The 19,221-nt window shown below is 34.3% G+C and overlaps 1 protein-coding gene across 1 annotated transcript; it reads right to left on the bottom strand.

The window, feature by feature from the left end:
• Nucleotides 1–456: 456 nt before the first annotated feature.
• LOC147496896 (cycloeucalenol cycloisomerase-like) lies at nt 457–5,559 on the bottom strand. Its single transcript, XM_086559748.1, is given in 8 exon segments — nt 457–1,009; nt 1,452–1,549; nt 3,061–3,154; nt 3,156–3,250; nt 4,221–4,331; nt 4,997–5,122; nt 5,201–5,337; nt 5,404–5,559. Coding segments are annotated over 8 exon segments (861 nt in total). The 5' UTR covers nt 5,411–5,559; the 3' UTR covers nt 457–816.
• Nucleotides 5,560–19,221: the final 13,662 nt, after the last annotated feature.

A 19,221-nucleotide genomic window follows, 5' to 3' on the forward strand; every position in this document is an offset into this window, starting at 1 on the left:
GGGTCAACAATACTGGGCCGGACTCTTAACCAATACCCAACTCTTTTTTTGCCATAATGGGCCTCCAAGGTAGATGAGTGTCAAAAGGGCAGGGCCTGGCCGGGATACTGAGATGGAAATTGTTATTTGTTGTTCTTCAAATCTGCTAGCTGTGTGCCTGTAGTGGATTCTGTTTTATACGATTACCCCTACAAAAGTATAGATGTTGCATCAAGACCCTTGTGGAGGAATGTTTGTTTTCGGTTAAACACAGGCTCGATATAGTTCCTGGTACGTATGAAAGTTGGGCAACTTCTTTAATTATTATAGCTTACTTCCAAGGCGGAGAAGGGGAGCCTCAAATTTTACACTTTTCAAACATACGGGCTCTCTATGGATCGAACAAGGCAAAAAGGCAGAAATAGTGGACAAAATATAATTTAGTTGCAACCCAACAGATTATATAACACAGCAGTCTACAGTAATTTCATTGTTCCATTATAGCAAGCAGATGAATAGAGAAATACAGTTTAATACATGATGATAAGGCAAACCAAAGAGAGCTTCAGAAATTTAGAGTCTTGAGGGGCAGATCACCTATTTTACAAGATGCAGTGGCGGCATCCACATACACTAAACAGCTCAATTACACACTTTGGTTCCTGAGAAACCAAGGCCAGCCCCTCTCATGAGTCAACTACCATCAGATTTAATCAAAAAAACAAAGAGGATCACAAGTGAATCGCAAGTTACCGGAGAGATAGACTGGGTACAGCAACGGGTGCTTTCTGAGTGATGGATGCCCAAAGACGAGTTTCACTCCCTCAGGTCTCGCTCTTATGCTACTGAGGAATTTCGAGAAAACCATGGGAGTCCTGGTTGAAAACATTGTTTTTCGTCTGAAACTGGAATTATTGGCCCCAGAAAAATCCGCCACAGATCAAGTATTATGGTAACAAGCATTGCAGCCCCCAATGCGTCAATAGCCACTCTGGGCAAATCCCACGGGTCACCAGGTTTCTCATCAATCCTGCTCATAAAGTAGAGTCATTGAAGAGAATAAGAAAATAAATCATCTAAATAATGTAGAAGCAATCCTAGAATTAGTTGGTTATGAATCCTACACTAAATGTAGTTTTAGTCAAGGCAGTGACAGCAGCATTACAGGTATTTACGCCATACGTACTGCAAGCACAACAGCCCAGGATGATTCATAGCTCATAAACTGGTATGAACTCTCCAAAACGTTTGTTGGTCAGAAGGCCAGACATAACCTGTCTGAAAATGCACATTTGGTGCCACTGGTGATGCATCTGCAAGTACAGTTGAGCTATCTTCTAAATACAATATCAAGGTCTTCTTATCATTTTCCATATGAACTGCGTGCTTCCTCTAACTGACAAATCAAATCCTTTATCTTCCTGATGGTTACTTAATAACACAATTACAACCTTGCAAATGAATAATCTTACCTCAGAAACATTGGGAAGCTCACGATAAAATAGATTGCATAAAACAAGGATCCCACTTTGTACATCGATGCCCGATCTACGAATTCATAGTAAGGGAACTGCATATGTTCAAATCAGATCCATTAGATTTCATTGTAGTGGAACTGCATCCCCAAATCAAACAAATTAGAGTTATCCTAATAGAGTCTGTGGCGACTTGGCATGATTGAACATAGAGTAGAATTTGAACATCCCAATCACCAAACCTATGTATCAGCAAGCAATCAATGGAAGTGTTAAGAACAAAATGGCCTTAACTAAAAGAAATAAGGTTATAATTTCCAGAATCAGTCTGTGACATTAAGGCAGAAATGTTTTCTCCATTGACTGATAAAATAACAACAATATACAATTAAACACAGAAAATGATGTGCTAGAGTATAGCTCATCATAAAATGAACAAAATATGTCCAAAATATAATGTAAATACAATTACGGAGATCACGGTTAGAAGAGTGATTCAAGAAATGAGGTGGTATACTGAAGACACTGGCTGCCTCACATGATTTCTCTCTTTAGATGGCTAATGGGATTACCCAAAATTCCTCTTTAACTCTGGAAGTATTATTCATAAGTTTGACTGAACTTAATAAAGGCCCACTAGACAATGAAAATAAAACTTGCATCAATGCCGGGTGCATGCCAGCATTGGCAAGTATTTCCTAGCCACGCCTAAGAAAAAACTCCAAATGCTGGAGGTGAAATCTTGAAGGACGAAATCGATGCATCACACATTGGAGACTGAAAACCTAAAGAGTAATAGAAAGGGAAAAACTGAAACGTAGTTATCTCCGTTTTGGTAGGTTATCAAAGAGAAGGTATGAACTCAATCATGAATGCCCCCTTCAAAACAGAAAAAGTCAAAAAGGAAGACAAAAACAAGAGGCTTCCAAATAAAATGGTGCTTTCATTTAGTAGGTGGCAATTAGGGAGATTGAAATTAATCAGAAGACATTAACCCCAGGAATTAATGGAAGATACATTCATTCCAAATGAGCAAGGGAAAATATATGTCTGTCTTCATGTTATCAAAAGATGGTGTGAGATCCAAGCCTATCCAGTAACGAAGAAATTTCTATCTAAGGGGTAGAAATGTATATTTCTGCAAAATAAAAATACATGATTGGGTAGACTGAAGGTACCGTTACCATATCATCAAAGGAATTAAGTATATAATTCAGTTTGGATTTAGAACATGTTTGCTATAAGGTCTCAAGGTTCACTTGGTAGTTCTTTTTATTTTTAGCTTCATCTTATTTCTTTAAGGCCAGAAACTTGCTTGCAGAACCTTCTTTACTCCAACCTTCATGCAAACATAACTAAGTGACTGCAAAAAGCTCATAGCATTGAATTCTACAAAAGGCCTAGTAATCTCTTCATTCATCCACGATCAATAATGTTCTCAACATTCTTTTTTTTTTTTTTTTGTTTTTCTCAAAATCCCACTGTACACTAAATTCATTGGGAGCTTTAAGATATCTCTCGCTTTATTTCTGATTTGTAATTCAATAACGCCAGTGCTAAAAAATAAAATCAAAACAATACACTGGATAATAATGGTACCACATACATTGGATATAGCTATCGTCTCCAGATACGCTATGAAATAAGAAAGAGCCAAAATCCATGCAGCCTCTGTAACCCACTGTATTGACTCCGTAAGTCGGTAATAGCATAACGCAGTTTCTAAGTGTTATATTTGACGTGACATGGTAAAATTGGAAGCAAACATGAGTTAGAAGGAAAGTTGTGTGCGGTACCTGCAAAAAAAGTAACATCAGAAGAAACAATTTAACGCGAGAAGTGAACTACCAAAATGCAACTTACAATCATTGCACTTTGAATCTTGACAAGCACAAGAAATACACAACCCTTGTCACTTATAGTTAAACATGAGATAATCAACACTAATGGCATTCGATTTGTTTTCTGTTTTCTTATTTTGTTTTTCTTTCTTCTACCTGTTTTGGAAAAATAGGACATCATTTGTAAATCTGTAAATGCACAATGAATAAAATGCAAGGACAACCATTTCTTATCACTCACTACATGTGAATTTTTAAATTTTTACATGTAAAAATGACATGTGAATCCACTACCACTACATGTACACCGAGATATACATTTAAAATTTCATGCACTATTCACTTCTTTCTAATCTTTAATATACATGACAAGTCCTAGGACTAGTTATACTCATTGAATACAATTACTCAATTCAACCGAATGAACCCATCAATGGTATCCAGAATGAGAATCTTCTAACTTGATCTCTGTCACTTCTTTCTAATCTTTACTATACATGAAAAGTCCTAGGACTAGTTATACTCATTGAATACAATAACTCAATTCAACCGAATGAACCGATCAATGGTATCCAGAATGAGAATCTTCTAACTTGATCTCTGTATCCGTGACAACTGAAACTGGAACAGGAAGAGGAACTTCCATATTTATTTTTTAACATAAGAAATGCCTAAAAGGAAAAAAACTAATCAAGATGTAGCGGTAAGTTAAAAAGGATCTTTATGAGTTTGATTAAGTGAATTGTCACACAGATATAACCTTCATCCACTTGCATCAAACAAAGATAAATTCTATGAAATCATTTTACATATTAGACTATAATATAAGAAAACTTCATAGAGAAAAAGGACCACGGTTCAAAAGTAAAGATAAATTGTAATCAATGTGAATAATGTTGGGTTCCAAGACATCCATAGTACTTACATCATTCATCTTCCATGAGGGAAAGGTATATGAAGCTCCCAAAACAGTGAAGAAGTAATGAGTCCAAAAATAGTTCCCAACATAACTGAATATGATTATCCAGAGATTGGCCTGCCGCAACAACAAAGTATTTAAGCCAGCTAAATGCAAACACAGTATAACGCAAGTACACCATTCACAGAGTGAAAACATATGAACAGATATGACGAACAACAAAGTACTTCCAATCCTGAGTATAAGATACTAAACATCTCCAATATTTAATTCAAGGACAGTCATGTACCACAAATTATTTCCTAAATCAAAGATGCAGCATTAATCCAGTACCTAAGTTCTAACAGGAGTCTTATTATGAATGCAACTAATAAATCATCGTTTTACAAGGCACTGGATTCCACCACTTGGTAGGTGCAATAACCACTCAGCTTTGTCCTTATTTTCTGTTTTTCCATATAATAAGAATTTAACCTTTGCTGGCAAAACAAAACATTTGCTGGTATCTGATATAAGTTTGATGACAAAAACCTTTAAACTTCTTGAAGAAAGGGATCCTTTATTACCTTTTATTAACTATTCTAGTTAAACTTTTGGGGAAATGTTGATCAACTTATCATCCTTTAATAACTATTATAGTTAGCTTTGGCAATTGTTAGCACCCGTGTCTTCTCCCATTGAATAATTTGTTAACATTAGTTTCCTTGAAAAATAAATGAAGTAAAAAATGCACCATGTGTGGACTCTAATATATGAGAGAAGTCAAAAAAAAAAAAACTTACCTTCACCCAATAGCGATCCTTCCAGCAGAGACCACTATCAGCCTTTCCCACAACAAGAAGTGGTATAAGAAAAGAGGGGACAGCTGAAACCAATCCCAAAAGCAAGTACTCTAGCTCAGTAAAGCTCTGTCAAGGGCCCAAATCACATTTTAGTATCATCAATATTTTAATGAACATTATTAAAATTATTAAAAGAAATTATACCTCGTACAATCGAAAAGGAACAACGATTCCAAGACTAAGGGTGAGCCAAAAAGGTGTATAACAAAGGAAAAAAAGCTCCCCCCATCTCTTACTTGGATTAGTTGAAAACCACGGAGCAGATGAAGATATTCTTGTTGCTGCGCATCACCCAAACAAATGAAGTTACATGTAAATAAATAAATAAAGTGGAGTTTAATGCTTACCAGTCATTTGATGATTATAAGTTTGCAGCTCAAGTAGAGAGAGAGAGTAGTTGTGCTTGTACTAAGTTAGACGCAGTCGCTGTTTGTCGTCTTGACACAGTGACAAATAAATAATTAAATAATATTAACTACTGTGCGGACGGTCGTGTCCCCACTTAACGTTTTAAATTGCACTTGTCCTTAGCCCAAGGGTATCCGATTACCTTTAGCCAAATAGTAGTACAGTAATTATATGGGGACGACTACCCCCACATGGGCCAGTGCACAAAAACTTGCGAAGTCAATTCTTACTAGCAAGAAACAATGATGTGGCGAGAAACCAAAAATAAAGTAAACCAAATTATCACACAAAACTAGGAGTAATTTTGGATCGGATCAAGCTTTTCAGAAAAATTTCAAATTTTTTTTGGGATTGCAATATCTTTTCCAAATCCAATCCAATCCAATTATTTTTCGGATAATAATTTTTCTTCCGAATTCAGAAAGTTTGGAAAATCGGAAAATTTTCAGAAATTTCATAATCTACAAAATACGGAACTAAATCGAAAATTTGAATTATATAATCGGGTTCTCTTAAGAATAACCATTTTTTATCCAATTAATATATTAATTTAGCAATTATTTTGAAATATATTAATTCAGTAAACAAGTTAGACCTTTTAACACGTTCATTCAGCAAGTATTTTCTTCATGTTAATGCATTAATTCAGTAAATAGGAAGATGGGAGAAATTGATATATGTATTAGAATGACAATATTGATTTTTTGAAATTATGAGAGAGACAATGTTCTACTTCTTTAGGATTTTTATTTGGTTTGTAAATTATATACAATTTTTATTTAGTAACTGTTATGAAATCCATGGGCCTATATGGATGCCCACTATTGAGCCCATATGGGACACCTTCTTATATATATTTATATTGGTAATCCTTTGTCTTGGTGTTTATCCTGGTAATCCTTTATCCTGGTGTAATCCTTTATCTTGGTGTTTATCTTGGTAATATTTTATTTTGGAAATGGGGTTACCTAGTTGTATATAAATGTAACCTCCTCATATTCAGACTTACCTCAATGAATAAGAATTCTCTCTATCTTATTCTCTCAATGATTCAATACATGTTAAGTTAGTGTGGTGTTCTCTCTAAGTCGGTTTAATTATAATAGTAACTATATGAAATAGAGTTAAAAATTCATAGATTAATTGGAAATCGGATCGGATTGGATTTTGAAAACACATCCATTTCCGATCCAATTATTTTTCTAAAAAATTGGATATCGGAACACAAATATCATGGCCAAATTCGGAAAAGTATCGGATCGGAATTCGGAAAAATTGGGTTTTCGGAAAAAAGAGACACCCCTACACAAAACACAAAAATAAACAAAAATCTCACCTTGTTCGTCCCTCTTTTTCTTTTTAGTGGCCAACTCCATTAACTTTTTCTCAATGTTCGAAGCTCCTCAACATAAACTCCAAATATATTCTCAAAAATTTCTTAATTAAATTAATATGAAGTAACCAATCATAAACATCATCTAAATATTTTGGAAAGTGGATAATATTTCCAATAGTTCTTTTGGAGAAGGATTATTTGATTTCAATGTAGATTTAATTTTTCTTTTAAATAATTTTTTAATGGTATGGAATTCATTGTAATTGAAAATAAAATTGAATAGCTTCATTTGATGGAATACCTCTTTGATGTACTTGAAAGCTTTGAAATTGAAATGGATAATGAACGTTATGTTAAAACACGTAAAAGTTTCTGCCCATTTTTATTGTTTATTGTTTTGAATCTAAATTATTCCATGTGCTAAGAATTTGATAATATAAAAGTAAAAAACGAATTATGAATTATGGCTATGCAAAAGATTAATGAAAAAGTCTAAAATCCTAATCCCAAATCCCCTCATAACCAAAGTTAAGTTTATAGAATTAATAGAGTCAATTAAAGACCATAAGGTGAATGACAGAAGAAGAAGGTTGGGTTGGGAACTTGGATTCTCGTGGGTTTCTCTTTTCCTAGTTTTTGTGCGATATTTTGCCTTTAACTTTAGTTTTTGTTTTTGTCCACATTATTTATTATGGCCAATAAAAATTGACTTCGCAAGTTTTTTTGTGTGTTGGGCCATGTGTTGTAGTCGTCCCCAAATTATATTCGGTATAAATCGGGCCGGCTGTCTGTCAGGATAGTTATTGCCTTTTTTTCCCTTTAAGAAACTCAAAAAAAAACTGCAGGCGCACTAGGAGTGGTGTGCGGAAATATTGCTTGATTTGGGCTACACGCCATTGGGAGAGGTAGCCAGGAATTCAACAACTTTCAACACACCTTTGGCAGGCCCCTTTTATAGCATTCCACCTCTTTTGTATGAACTAAATGTAATAGTAGAGGAAGATGCTGAGAGAATGATGTATCAAAGAGGTTGAGTTGAGTATTAATACTGGTTGGGGTCTGCCTAACCCATAACTGTTTAAAAAAACAAAACAAAAAAAAAAAAAAAATAGAAAAAAAAAAAAAAAAAAACATTGTGTTTAACTTGCACCATCTCGCTATCCATGTGCTATTGTGCTATAGTGGGATAATGCGCCAAACCATTGGATTTAACCTTACCCTTGTATACTACATGGATTTTGTTTGGGCAATGATTCACCTAAATATGCTAATGAAGTCGTAAGGGGTGTTGACTGTCGTAGAGGAGAGACTGAACCAAGTGGCTACCTACGTATCCAGAGTGTTTTCCATAATCAAGTCTCTATGTGCATAGTTATCTATTTAAAAGGAATAGGATATTTATAGGATAATAATGAGAAATATCATTTCCTTAATTACTAGAAAATCTTACGTAATTATGTAAAGTCTTAATATGAAAGCATATCTTGACAAATATGTTTTCTAAATTTGAACCTGCTATGTCTAGCTTATAGTGTCGTACTTGTGGGCAGCCCTAGCATGCCATGATATGGGCATCACATGCATGCTATAATTATGGGCGGTGTTGGAATGCTATAATATTGGGCGGCGCAGGCATGTCATAATTATGGGCGGCGCTGGCATGCCATAATTTTGGGTAGCGCAGACATACCATGATATTGGGCAGCGCATGCATGCCATAATTATGGGCGGTGCTGGCATGCCATAATTTTGGGTAGTGCAGACATACCATGATATTGGGCAGCGCATGCATGCCATAATTATGGGCGGTGCTGGCATGCTATAATTCTAGGCAGCGCAGTCATACTATAATAATGGGTAGCGTACATAGTAGTGGGTGACATTATAATGGTGCGTACTCGACAAATTATATTTGTAGGGGTACGAATATAGTGGTACATACATAAGCCCTCTCTTTCTTGTGTATGAAATTTATTCCTTGCGGCAAAGAATAAAAAATTATTGCATATATAAATAGGAGCTCAAGCCATGAAATTAAATGAAGAAAAATTTATGGCAGACATGTAAATTTTGTTTTGAGGTGATGAAAAACACCATTATTTTGCGTGGAGTAAGGTGTTGTAGATGCAAATTCCTCGACTTTTGATGTGTGGAGTAAGGTGTCGCAAACACATACTTCACGTCTTTTGATGCATGGAGAAAGGTGTTAGAAACGCAAACCCCACGGCTTTTGATGTGTGGAGTAAGGTGTCACAAACGTAAACCCCACGACTTTTAATCCGTGGAGTAAGGTGTCACAAACGCAAATCCTACAGCTTTTTATGCATGGAGTAAGGTGTCACAAATGCAAACTCCACGACTTTTGATGCGTGGAGTAAGGTGTCGCAAACGCATACTCAACATCTTTTGATACATGGAGAAATATGTCGCAAATGCAAACCCACGACTTTTGATGCGTGGAGTAAAGTGTTGCAAACGCAAACTCCACGACTTTTGATGCATGTAGTAAGGTGTCACAAATGCAAACTCTATGACTTTGGATGCGTGGAGTAAGGTGTTGCAAACATAAACTCTATGACTTTTTTGACATAGGTTAGAAAACTTAACTCGATTGCTGCCCCCAAATCGTCGATGGACATTATTTACAAATATGCCAATTAAGTGGTCACCCCGATTCTTAGTTACTGCATGCAACTGTTGATGAAGCTTGAAGCTTATGATAAAATTGTCCTCTTAATTTTTCTTCATTTGCCTTCAAGAACAGATACTCACATGTAACATGACCGTCAATAAAAAAAAAATTAAGTTTCTGATTTGCCAAAAAGAGAACCGTTTTGAAACATCTTCATTTACAATTTTTTCCGTCAATCAAGTGTCTGCTGCATTGTTATTGATCGTTGTTTTTGTTTGATGCTTAATTCAAGCAACACCAGTGGTATAAAAACACTCAATACTAATGAAATTGAGAAACTTGTGGACAGTAAGTGAGTTACGGTTGCTCCCAATTATGTATTGGATCTAGAGTCCTTTCATTGGTCGCCCCAGTTTTACAATGTTGTCAGAATGCTAGCTCTGAGGCTTCATTATAGGCTGATTCAAATTTATTGTAGTGGCATCGATCTGCCATGATTTGTGGCTATAACATCTTCATTTCGTCTATTTCCTTCAAGCAAGTCTCTGCTTCATTGTTATTGGTTGTAGCTCATTTGCATTTTGTTTTTGTTTTGTCGTTTGGTTCGTAATACATGTGGTATAAAAACCCTTGACAGTAAATGGAGAAATTTTTGGGCGTTAAGCATATTGTAGTCGCCCCCAATTGTTGGCATTTCACTAGAGAAACAACCTTGTTCTATGACAGTTGGATAGGTGTTTTAGCTATTTAATGTAGACAAGTGCTTTCAACCCCAGTTTTAAGTTGTATATAAAATATTGGTGAAATTTGAGCTTTATTGTAATATCGATTTTTCAATATTTCTTCAATTTTCTTCAAGGACAACTTCTTGACCATGTCTTTAATTTTCTTATGCGTGTAGGCAAGTTAGGTTGTGCTAACATTTTACCGCGATATTGAAAAGCTTTTGGTGTGGATTACTTATGGTCACCTCCGTTACAGATTATTATTATCGAGTGCTAGTTACGAGGCAAGACTATTGACTAGTCCTTATAAAAATCAGTTAATCATAATAGTTGATTTTAGTGATATTCAATACGAGTATTTGACAACTAATAGCGTCCTTTGAGACTTGAGCACTTGTTGAGAATCCATTGCATGTTCACCATAGTCGGTAATTGAAACTTTCTTCTTAGATATGAGATATGTATGTATTAGCTGAGAAAAAGAGAATGAAAGTTTTTTTGTTGTTGTCCATCATCTTTACTTACTGCTATGTTTCTAGCATTTTTCGGCTACATCGGTTATTATTAAGCTATTTTATTTAATGATGTATTTAGTTTGCTGCTTGGTATAAGTTACTTTTGCATCTACTTGGTGACGGCGACTAATGGTGGAACTTCTTGACTTTATGTCACATGTTGTGCTCACCCCTAGTTGTTCGTAGATTTGGAATTTTTGGTGCTCTAGATCGCATTAATCTCTGCGGCGGTAATCTAGATTATGTTCGACCATTACGCAATTAGTACTTGTCTTCAAGATATATTTTGTATCGACCATTTGCATTCAAGCCATGTGTCATCTTCCTCCATTATACATCGTTATTCCTATGCAATATGTAGTCTAGACATTATGGAGTGCATAAAATCTAAATGCTCTCTGTGTTGTCCATCTTCTTCATCGTCAGTTTTACTATTGCTTATGAAAAGCGATTGTTTGTCATAGCGCCTCCTTGTTAGGTAGTTAACTTCTTCCTCCATGAGTTGCTTTGAGACTATAAACTTTTGGATCTGAATTGACGTGGATAGTAATTTTCTTGAGTAAGCATTATTCCATCGCTGAAGCCTGGGGATAAAAAACCAAAAAACAAAACAAAATAATAAACAAAATAAATGGAACTTGAGACTGTAAAAGTCTAGATCTGCATTGTTAAGACACTGGAGGATGTAAAAGTTGTGTCTTTTAACTTATAATCTCTTGATCCAGCGAGTTGTTGTGTTAGACTTATGAATTCTTGTTTATCTGCTTGTCTGAGATCGAGTAACAACCATTGATTGAACTTGAAAGTTGTAGATCTGTTGGGAGAGAACATTGTTATAGGAGCTATGACATATGAAACCATTTATGTTTGTGCGACACGGTTTCTAGTTGAAACTTGAATGATTGTTGAACTTCTTTATTTAGCTTTTCGCCATGGTTAACTTTGGTGTTCTTCTCAGTAAGGGTGTGAGATTTGATAACGTCTTGGAGCACTTGTGGAAATTCTCTTGTGTTTTCGCCATTGTTGATAGTTGACACTTTCGACTTATTTTCTTTAAAAATTTGAGATTTAAAACTTTTCGACAAGAAAAAGAGAGTTTTTTTTTTTGTTGGATCTCTATATTTTCGGATCCGCCTTTCGTTTATGTCTTCAATCATGTGTATAAGATGGTGGAGCTTGAGATCGTGTACTTTTAGATCTGGGTTGTCGTGGCACTTGCAGCTATAGATCTGGTGGAGCTTGATTGATTGGAACTTCACGATTTACTAAGTTGTCTTTATCTTGTTGTTGTATGTGTTCTTGTCTACTTGCTTCCTCGAGACTTTATAGCTGTCACCATTAATGGAACTTGAAGAAAAAACGTGGAAGAGAGCTCTTTGATAAGAACCGCAAACGGCGCTAATTATGTTTGGGCAATGATTCACCTAAACACACTAATGAAGTCGTAAGGGGTGTTGATTGTGGAAGAGGAGAGACTGAACCATGTGGTTGTCTACATATCCAGAGTGTTTTCCAGAATCAAGTCTCAATGTGCGTAGTTATTTGTTTAAAAGGAATAAGGTATTTATAGGATAATAATGAGAAGTTGAGAACTATCATTTCCTTAATTGCTATAAAATCTTCCGTAATTATGTAAAGTCTTAATATGTAAGCATATCTTGACAAATATGTTTTATAAATATGAACCTGCTATATCTAGCTTATGGTGCCATACTTGTGGGCAGCTTTGACATTCCATGATAATGGGCAGCGCATGCATGCATGCCATGATAATGGGTGGTGCATGCATGCCATAATTATGGGCGGCGCATGCATGCCATAATTATGGGCGGCGCTGACATGCCATAATTTTGGGCAACGCAGGCATGCCATGATATTGGGCAGCGCATGCATGCCATACAAGGTCCATACTTATATGAATGGATACATTTTGACTGTGTTTTCAAGTCCAAAATGATTCTCAAATACTCACAAAAGTTCTAACAACCAATTTAAATAGTATGTGTACTTCATAAATCAACAACAGCAAGAATACAAATGTTTCACTAAAGAAAAAATAATTGTAACATGCTAGATAGACTTCAAAATAATTAGTTTTAATCTAAATAATATAATTTACGTTGTTTAAAAATTGGGGTTGTTATCAAACTTGTTGTAAAAGTCTTGTGAAAATTTAATGTGTCGCCCACATCTTTAGATCTCTTCGTGCCTCTTTGGTGAAAATAATAATAAAAGAAATGTTTATGACTAATGATGTCATGTGAAAAGTCTGCCCTAGAGGAACTAAGGTATTCACCTTCTTGGTTTGGTTGTATTCCTTGAGTGTATGGGGAATGTAGGTCTGGATTCCTTGAATGTACAAGAATGACATATTATTATTTTTTATGTCCAAAAGAGGTTTTGTTTATGCACATGGAACGCCCAGAGATGGATGTGACTCACAAGTTACAAGTTTACAAGATGAAAATATGTTCCTAGAGGCAATATCCCCCTTTAGCATGCACATATGTCTTGTAGTGGTACTCGGTGTGAGAGAAGCACACAAGTATGTGTGATTTGGTAAATGTGTAAAGTGCAAATCGTAGAGTAGGAACTAAAAGTTGGGTCGGGTCTATTTATAAATGAGTCAACAAGATAATTAATAAGCAAAATGAAGTATTGATTTTACATATGGCTGAGTTATTGCATATGAATATTTATGTATTATAGTGTATACGATTTATTATAAAAGAATATGTATGTGGTTTGTGTGAGTTGATACTCACGATGGATGAATGTACTCCCTCGATATGATATTTTCTCATTCTCATCAGTAGACAAGTGTTTTTAAGTAAAAAGATGTATATCTGGTTTGTGTGATATGATGTATATGGTGGTGCTATGAACGTTGATATTTGTGATATCTTGAGTCTGATTATGTATGCCCACGTTGGTTGATGTGAGAGTAAAATAGAAGTATACTTTAAAAGATTACGTTTGAGAAATCTCTTTGTTTTGTAGGAGGGTAGGACTTATTAACCTTTTATATATATTGACAACTGTCCTACCCTGACACAACGTGATAGATTAAAGGTAAGGTATAATTTGTTTGTTTACTAGTTTGAAATTATGTATAATGAGCTTGCTTGGAAGAAACTACACGTTGTTTTGGAAAACATAACTATCTTGTCTTCCAAGTTGAAATGGTAGATAATGTTATATTTGTTTATTAGAAAATTGAATGTAGTATCATATATTTTATTTTAGTCTTATTCATACCAAAGAAATTCAATTTGTTTGACCCATGTTTACTTTCTTTTTACAATGTGGGTGTGTTATTAGGAATATAGATGGTGGAGTGCAGTGGATGATGACACTTGATTTGGATTCACTCTTGGAGTCTTCTAGTTTAAGTTTTCTAAAATGTATTATTTTGTTTTGAGACAAATGTGATAGGGTATTGCTTTTAATTTAACAATGTGATTTAAGGATTGTTTCTTTTGTTTTAATTTTGATCTTTATTCACAATGTTGTGTTTGATAATAAGTTATTAGGTTTTCGATTTGTCATGGGTTTTCAAATGATTGAATAGGGGCGAATTATTAAGATATTTATATCTTAAATAAAATTTTATTTTCTTGATGTACATACTATTTTATTAAGTTGAATAATTTTCTTGTGTTGTACGGAGCTTGTGTTCAAAATGTATTGGATTCTGTGATTCAACCTTGTTGGTCGACAAGAATCACAAGTTTATTTACATCAAGAATCACAAGAATTGTGGTACTCACATACCACAATTCTCTCGCTCCCATTATCGCAATGCCCAAGCGCATTGACTAAATTATTGTGTTGGACCTTCTTTAGAACCTCAATTTTCTACCTGGAATGTTTTCAAACCTCTTTTACTTATTTCCTTAAAATCCATTTTCTTGACTGCTATTTCAATCCCATTGGTAAGGATCCCTTTATACACAACCACAAATCCCCTGTACCCAAAATGTTTTTTTTTTAAAGTCGTTTGTCGCTTGTCAAAGAAGCTGGATTGGAAAGGTGACCTTTCCACTTTAAGGAATTTGAATATCATCCGATATGTCCATGTCATTGACAATGACTTTATCGTCACATTCTTAATATTATTTATATTAAAATAAGTATTTTTTTTTTTTTATATCATGAAATAAAAACTTTGAAATTAACAATATCTAAAATTGGCACCGAAGGTCATAATTTTGATCGATCAAATAAATGAATACTTTGTGCTGAGAACAGGAAGATCACTTCACGTACATACGTATTTAGTCACTTTGATTTGTTTTGGAATGTGGCCACATTTTTTCGGCTCCTAACTTTTTCCTCTTTTCTTATTTTTTTTGTGGTCCTAAACTTTGGGTAGTTTGAAAGTTTTGTTTTCCTAGTTCAATTAAATTTGTCTCAATAAACTGTAACTTGGATTGTTTTCGACCAATTTGGATTACAAAATTATCAAATATGATCTACTTTTCATGTTTATACTAACATGAGTTTCCTTCATGCAATTTCTTTGAAAATGAAAAATAATTTATTGTTAAGAATTTGTAGAGTTAGAAATTATTGTGTGCATTAAAATGAACTACCATAATTTCCTCTTTATTTGCCTTATTTATTGCAACATCGAGGCTACAACGGGTCTAACTCTTGATTTATTCACCATTATATTAAATCTCAGCCGTGGGTCCATCCATACCTCCTTGTTTTGTTAAGTTGATTTATTATTTAACAACCACATATATAGATATTGGTGTGGGATATGTCGTCCAATGAACAACAATGCCTTCGCGTGCATGAAAAGAGGAGAGACTATAAATAATACAAAACAAGCATTTGGTTGTGTTAGAGCATCTTTAACAGAGATACTTTCTTAGCATCAAACACTAAATTTTCAACAATTTGGTGTTTTTTCGTCTTTAGGAGAGTCACATGTTGATGAAAACACCAAACCAAACACCAAATCGGCCAAAATTTGGTTCCAGCTTTAGTGCTGTATCAAATATCTCACGCGGTTTTGGAAAAACCGTGTGATTTTTCTAACATCGCATAAGCTTGGGCTAGAGTGTGGGCTTCAATCACGCGGTTTTGTGAAAACCGTGTGAGAGATTTGGGAAGGAAAAAAAAATACATCGTGCGGTTTTTGAAAAAACTCGCGTGGAAACTGGGATTTTAAGATGGGCTTTAGTGGCGCGGTTTTGAGAAAGCCGCATGGGCTATATGGCGCGGTTTATCCAAAACCGCGTCATTTGATGTTCAATATTTGATGTTGCTCCTGAAGTTGGTTGATGTTTTTTTGGTTTGGTTCCAAAATTTGGTGTTTTTTTAGTTTCTCTCCTAAAGATGCTCTTAGGTTAAGTCTAATGGTACGACAAAATACCAAATATGACAGAAATGGTGATCCAATGGTGCATCAAAATGCTAACCCGCTAATGTTATCGGTATAAGTTTACCTATATATACTGCTAGTTTTAATAATATAACGTATACTCTGCACACCATAATGAGTGGCAGCCAGAGAAATCTAATCTACACGCCTCTCTGTGTGGCAGCTAGAATTTTGGTTCATGTTTCCACCCGCCACTGTACTCACAGTAGCGGCTAGAACTGAATTTGACTCTACCAAAGTTATTTAAGTTATTTTTAGAAATTAGTTTGTGCAATTACCTTTATATCCTACCCTTTTATATTTTTGTGCTTTAGTTGTATTTCTATAATTTTATTTTATGAATGATTTGTCCTAATTTCTATTTTAAGATTAAATTCATTCCAATTTGCAACAACTTAATTATTGAAATAAAACTTTTATTGAAAATAAGAAAACAACTTATATACACTGAATATAAATAGGGAAAAATTAAAGCATAACACACACAACAAGTTAAAAGGAAATACATTAAAAATGCATCAAATATAATATGTACGAAACATTTAAAATACTTAATCAAATTAACTAATTGATTTCTTCGCCGTATTCTTCAAAGTGCAAATCTCTTGAAACAGTTCGTGCATTGCGAAGAGTTTGATCTTTAAAGATTTGTTTCTTTGTGTGTTTGTACCATTCTTTTCCTTGAGGTGTCATAGTTGAGGTATTTGTGCTCATGATCTCCTTTTCCCACAACAATTTTTTTTTTTTTTTTTTTTTTTTTTTTTTTAAGTGAAAATTTTATTGACTGATGAAGAATTTTACAAATAATTAGGACAAGCGTGCAACAAGCTGCGCCGCAAGTTCTTTCTAAATAGCAAATCTTATTCTTCTAAAAAAACGGACTTCGTTAGAACCGGTTTGTCATAACGTTCGCCCATAACTCTCTAAAAGTCTCTTGAGAAGCTCAATGATCTGTTTGTTCCAAGAAACTGAAAGTGTCGAAACTAAACAGAATGAAACAATGGTGGTTAGCCGTGCAAGCTTCCTCATGCTTCTCTATCTTCCCTGTTGCTACTCTCTTAGCTGCTTCTCCCACCTCAAAGACTCTATTCCCAAGCCCTACCAACGGAGAGGCGCAAGTTTAACTCTTGAAGGATTAGATGTTTCACTTTTATACAATTTTTTTCCTATGGCCAATCGTTGCCTCAATGGCCTCCATTGCCCGTTGAGATTGTCGCGTTAATTCTTTAAGAGAAGATTCGTTTTGACTTTCAACACTCAATTATAATACGAACACAAAGAACACTCACAATAAACTAATTGCTGGCCTCATTCCCTTCTATTTACAATGTGCAATATGACTTGACTAAAACAAACCAGTTAAGTCCATACTAAATTTCTACCCATTTATTTTCTTATATATAATCAATGAAATTAACAAATAAAAATTTTATAAACAAAAAAAATAGAAAAAGAAGAAAAAATCATACCTAGTTGTGGGAATTTTTTGTTGTATCGATGAGAGATCAAAAGTTCGGCGTAATAAAAGAAATAAAGATAAGAGATTTGAAGAGTGAGGGTGAGTTTGTTTTCTTTTAAATTTTTCAGTGTTTTTAGTGTTTAGTTTCGGTTCGGTAATGAGAAAGAGAGGGTTGGGAGAAAGGGTAATACATGAAGACATTAAAAAGTAAAACTCTACACGCTTTTGTAAGTGGCGGATACAAATTCAATTTTTTTTCACCTGCTATTACCAATGGCGGGTGCGCATGGGCTAAATTTTTTTGGGTTTTCTGCTGCACACCTCTACTATTAGAGGCTTAAAAAAAATCATTAGGTTTGGATTCACCATCTCACTAACGCTATATCCTGTGCGATTGTGGTCAGGCCTGACCCAAAGCAGGTGCAATGTGGGCGACCGCACAGGGCCCCAATATACAAGGCCCAAAAAAATAATATTAGTAGAAAAGGCCTATTTGGCAAATCACACTCCCAAAAAACTAGAAATTTCACAAATCAGAATAAGCAACGGAAATATCCTTCATATTCTCTTTCCCCATTAATTATTTTCCTAAAAATAGGAAATAAGATATATAATAAATCTAGAAATTGGGCTCTAGACACTTTCTTTAGTGTGCTTTTTGTCTAGAGAAAGACCAATATTATATTTTGATTCTACTCCAATTTTAATAACACGTCACTTTTTGGGTGTATTAAGTGTTTTTAAAACTTCTTATTTATCCTTTTTACCCTTTCATTTGTATCTGTCAATCTCTTCCACAAATAAATAATATGAAAATCTAATGTGCACAAACTATAGGTGTGTGTGCCAATCGAGGCCACTCATCAAGCAAGAGTGCGTGTGTATTGCTCCAAGATGTACTGCAATCAAATAATACAATTGTCTTATAAAAAAACCATTTATAAACAAAGCTTAAACATGTTATTCAAAATTATTATAGATGCATTTTAAATTGTTAAAGCTGTATTGAAATTAGTTGTAATCAACATTACTTTTTTTTGTTTTTGAAGTTGATGTTTTCCACATTGTTTTGGTCTCTTCTGAAATTCATCTCACTTTTAATTAGAATTTTGTAGATTTCAGATGAATTTTAGTTATTTTGATTAACCCACTACTCTTTTGGTAACTGATTTAGTTCGTAGTTTTTTTTTGGTTGGTAGTTGTCTTTTTTAGTTGGGACTAATAAAAGAGGTCAAAATTGTAAAAGTCAGTCTAAAATTTGAGATAGATGTCAAATTTCAGTTTTTATGGAGGAAAAACAAAAAAAAAAATTGTTATTTCCTCTGAACTTAAGAAATTTACGTCTGTGTATCTATACCCAATTTTCTGTATAATAAATGAGCATTATCGAAAAAATAGATCTTCTCAACGAGTAGATATCTCGCTCAACGATTAGATACCTCATTAATTATTTGCCTCAATTACTCAAATACAAAAGAAAGAGTAAAAAAAAAAAAACCCTCATTTACCATTTCACTTTCTAATCATCTAGTATCCTCTCATTCTCAAAATTTATTTTTACAATTGTGGATTTATATTAGTTTTCACTTTGATTATTCACCTAACTTTTGATTATTCTTCAAGTAAGTTAGAGATTAAAATCAATTTTCCCTTTCTTAAATATTATTTTAATAACTCAATTTAATTCCAAAGTAA

The sequence above is a fragment of the Coptis chinensis genome, chromosome 5 (assembly GCF_015680905.1).
Source record: "Coptis chinensis isolate HL-2020 chromosome 5, ASM1568090v1, whole genome shotgun sequence".
NCBI lineage: Eukaryota > Viridiplantae > Streptophyta > Magnoliopsida > Ranunculales > Ranunculaceae > Coptis > Coptis chinensis.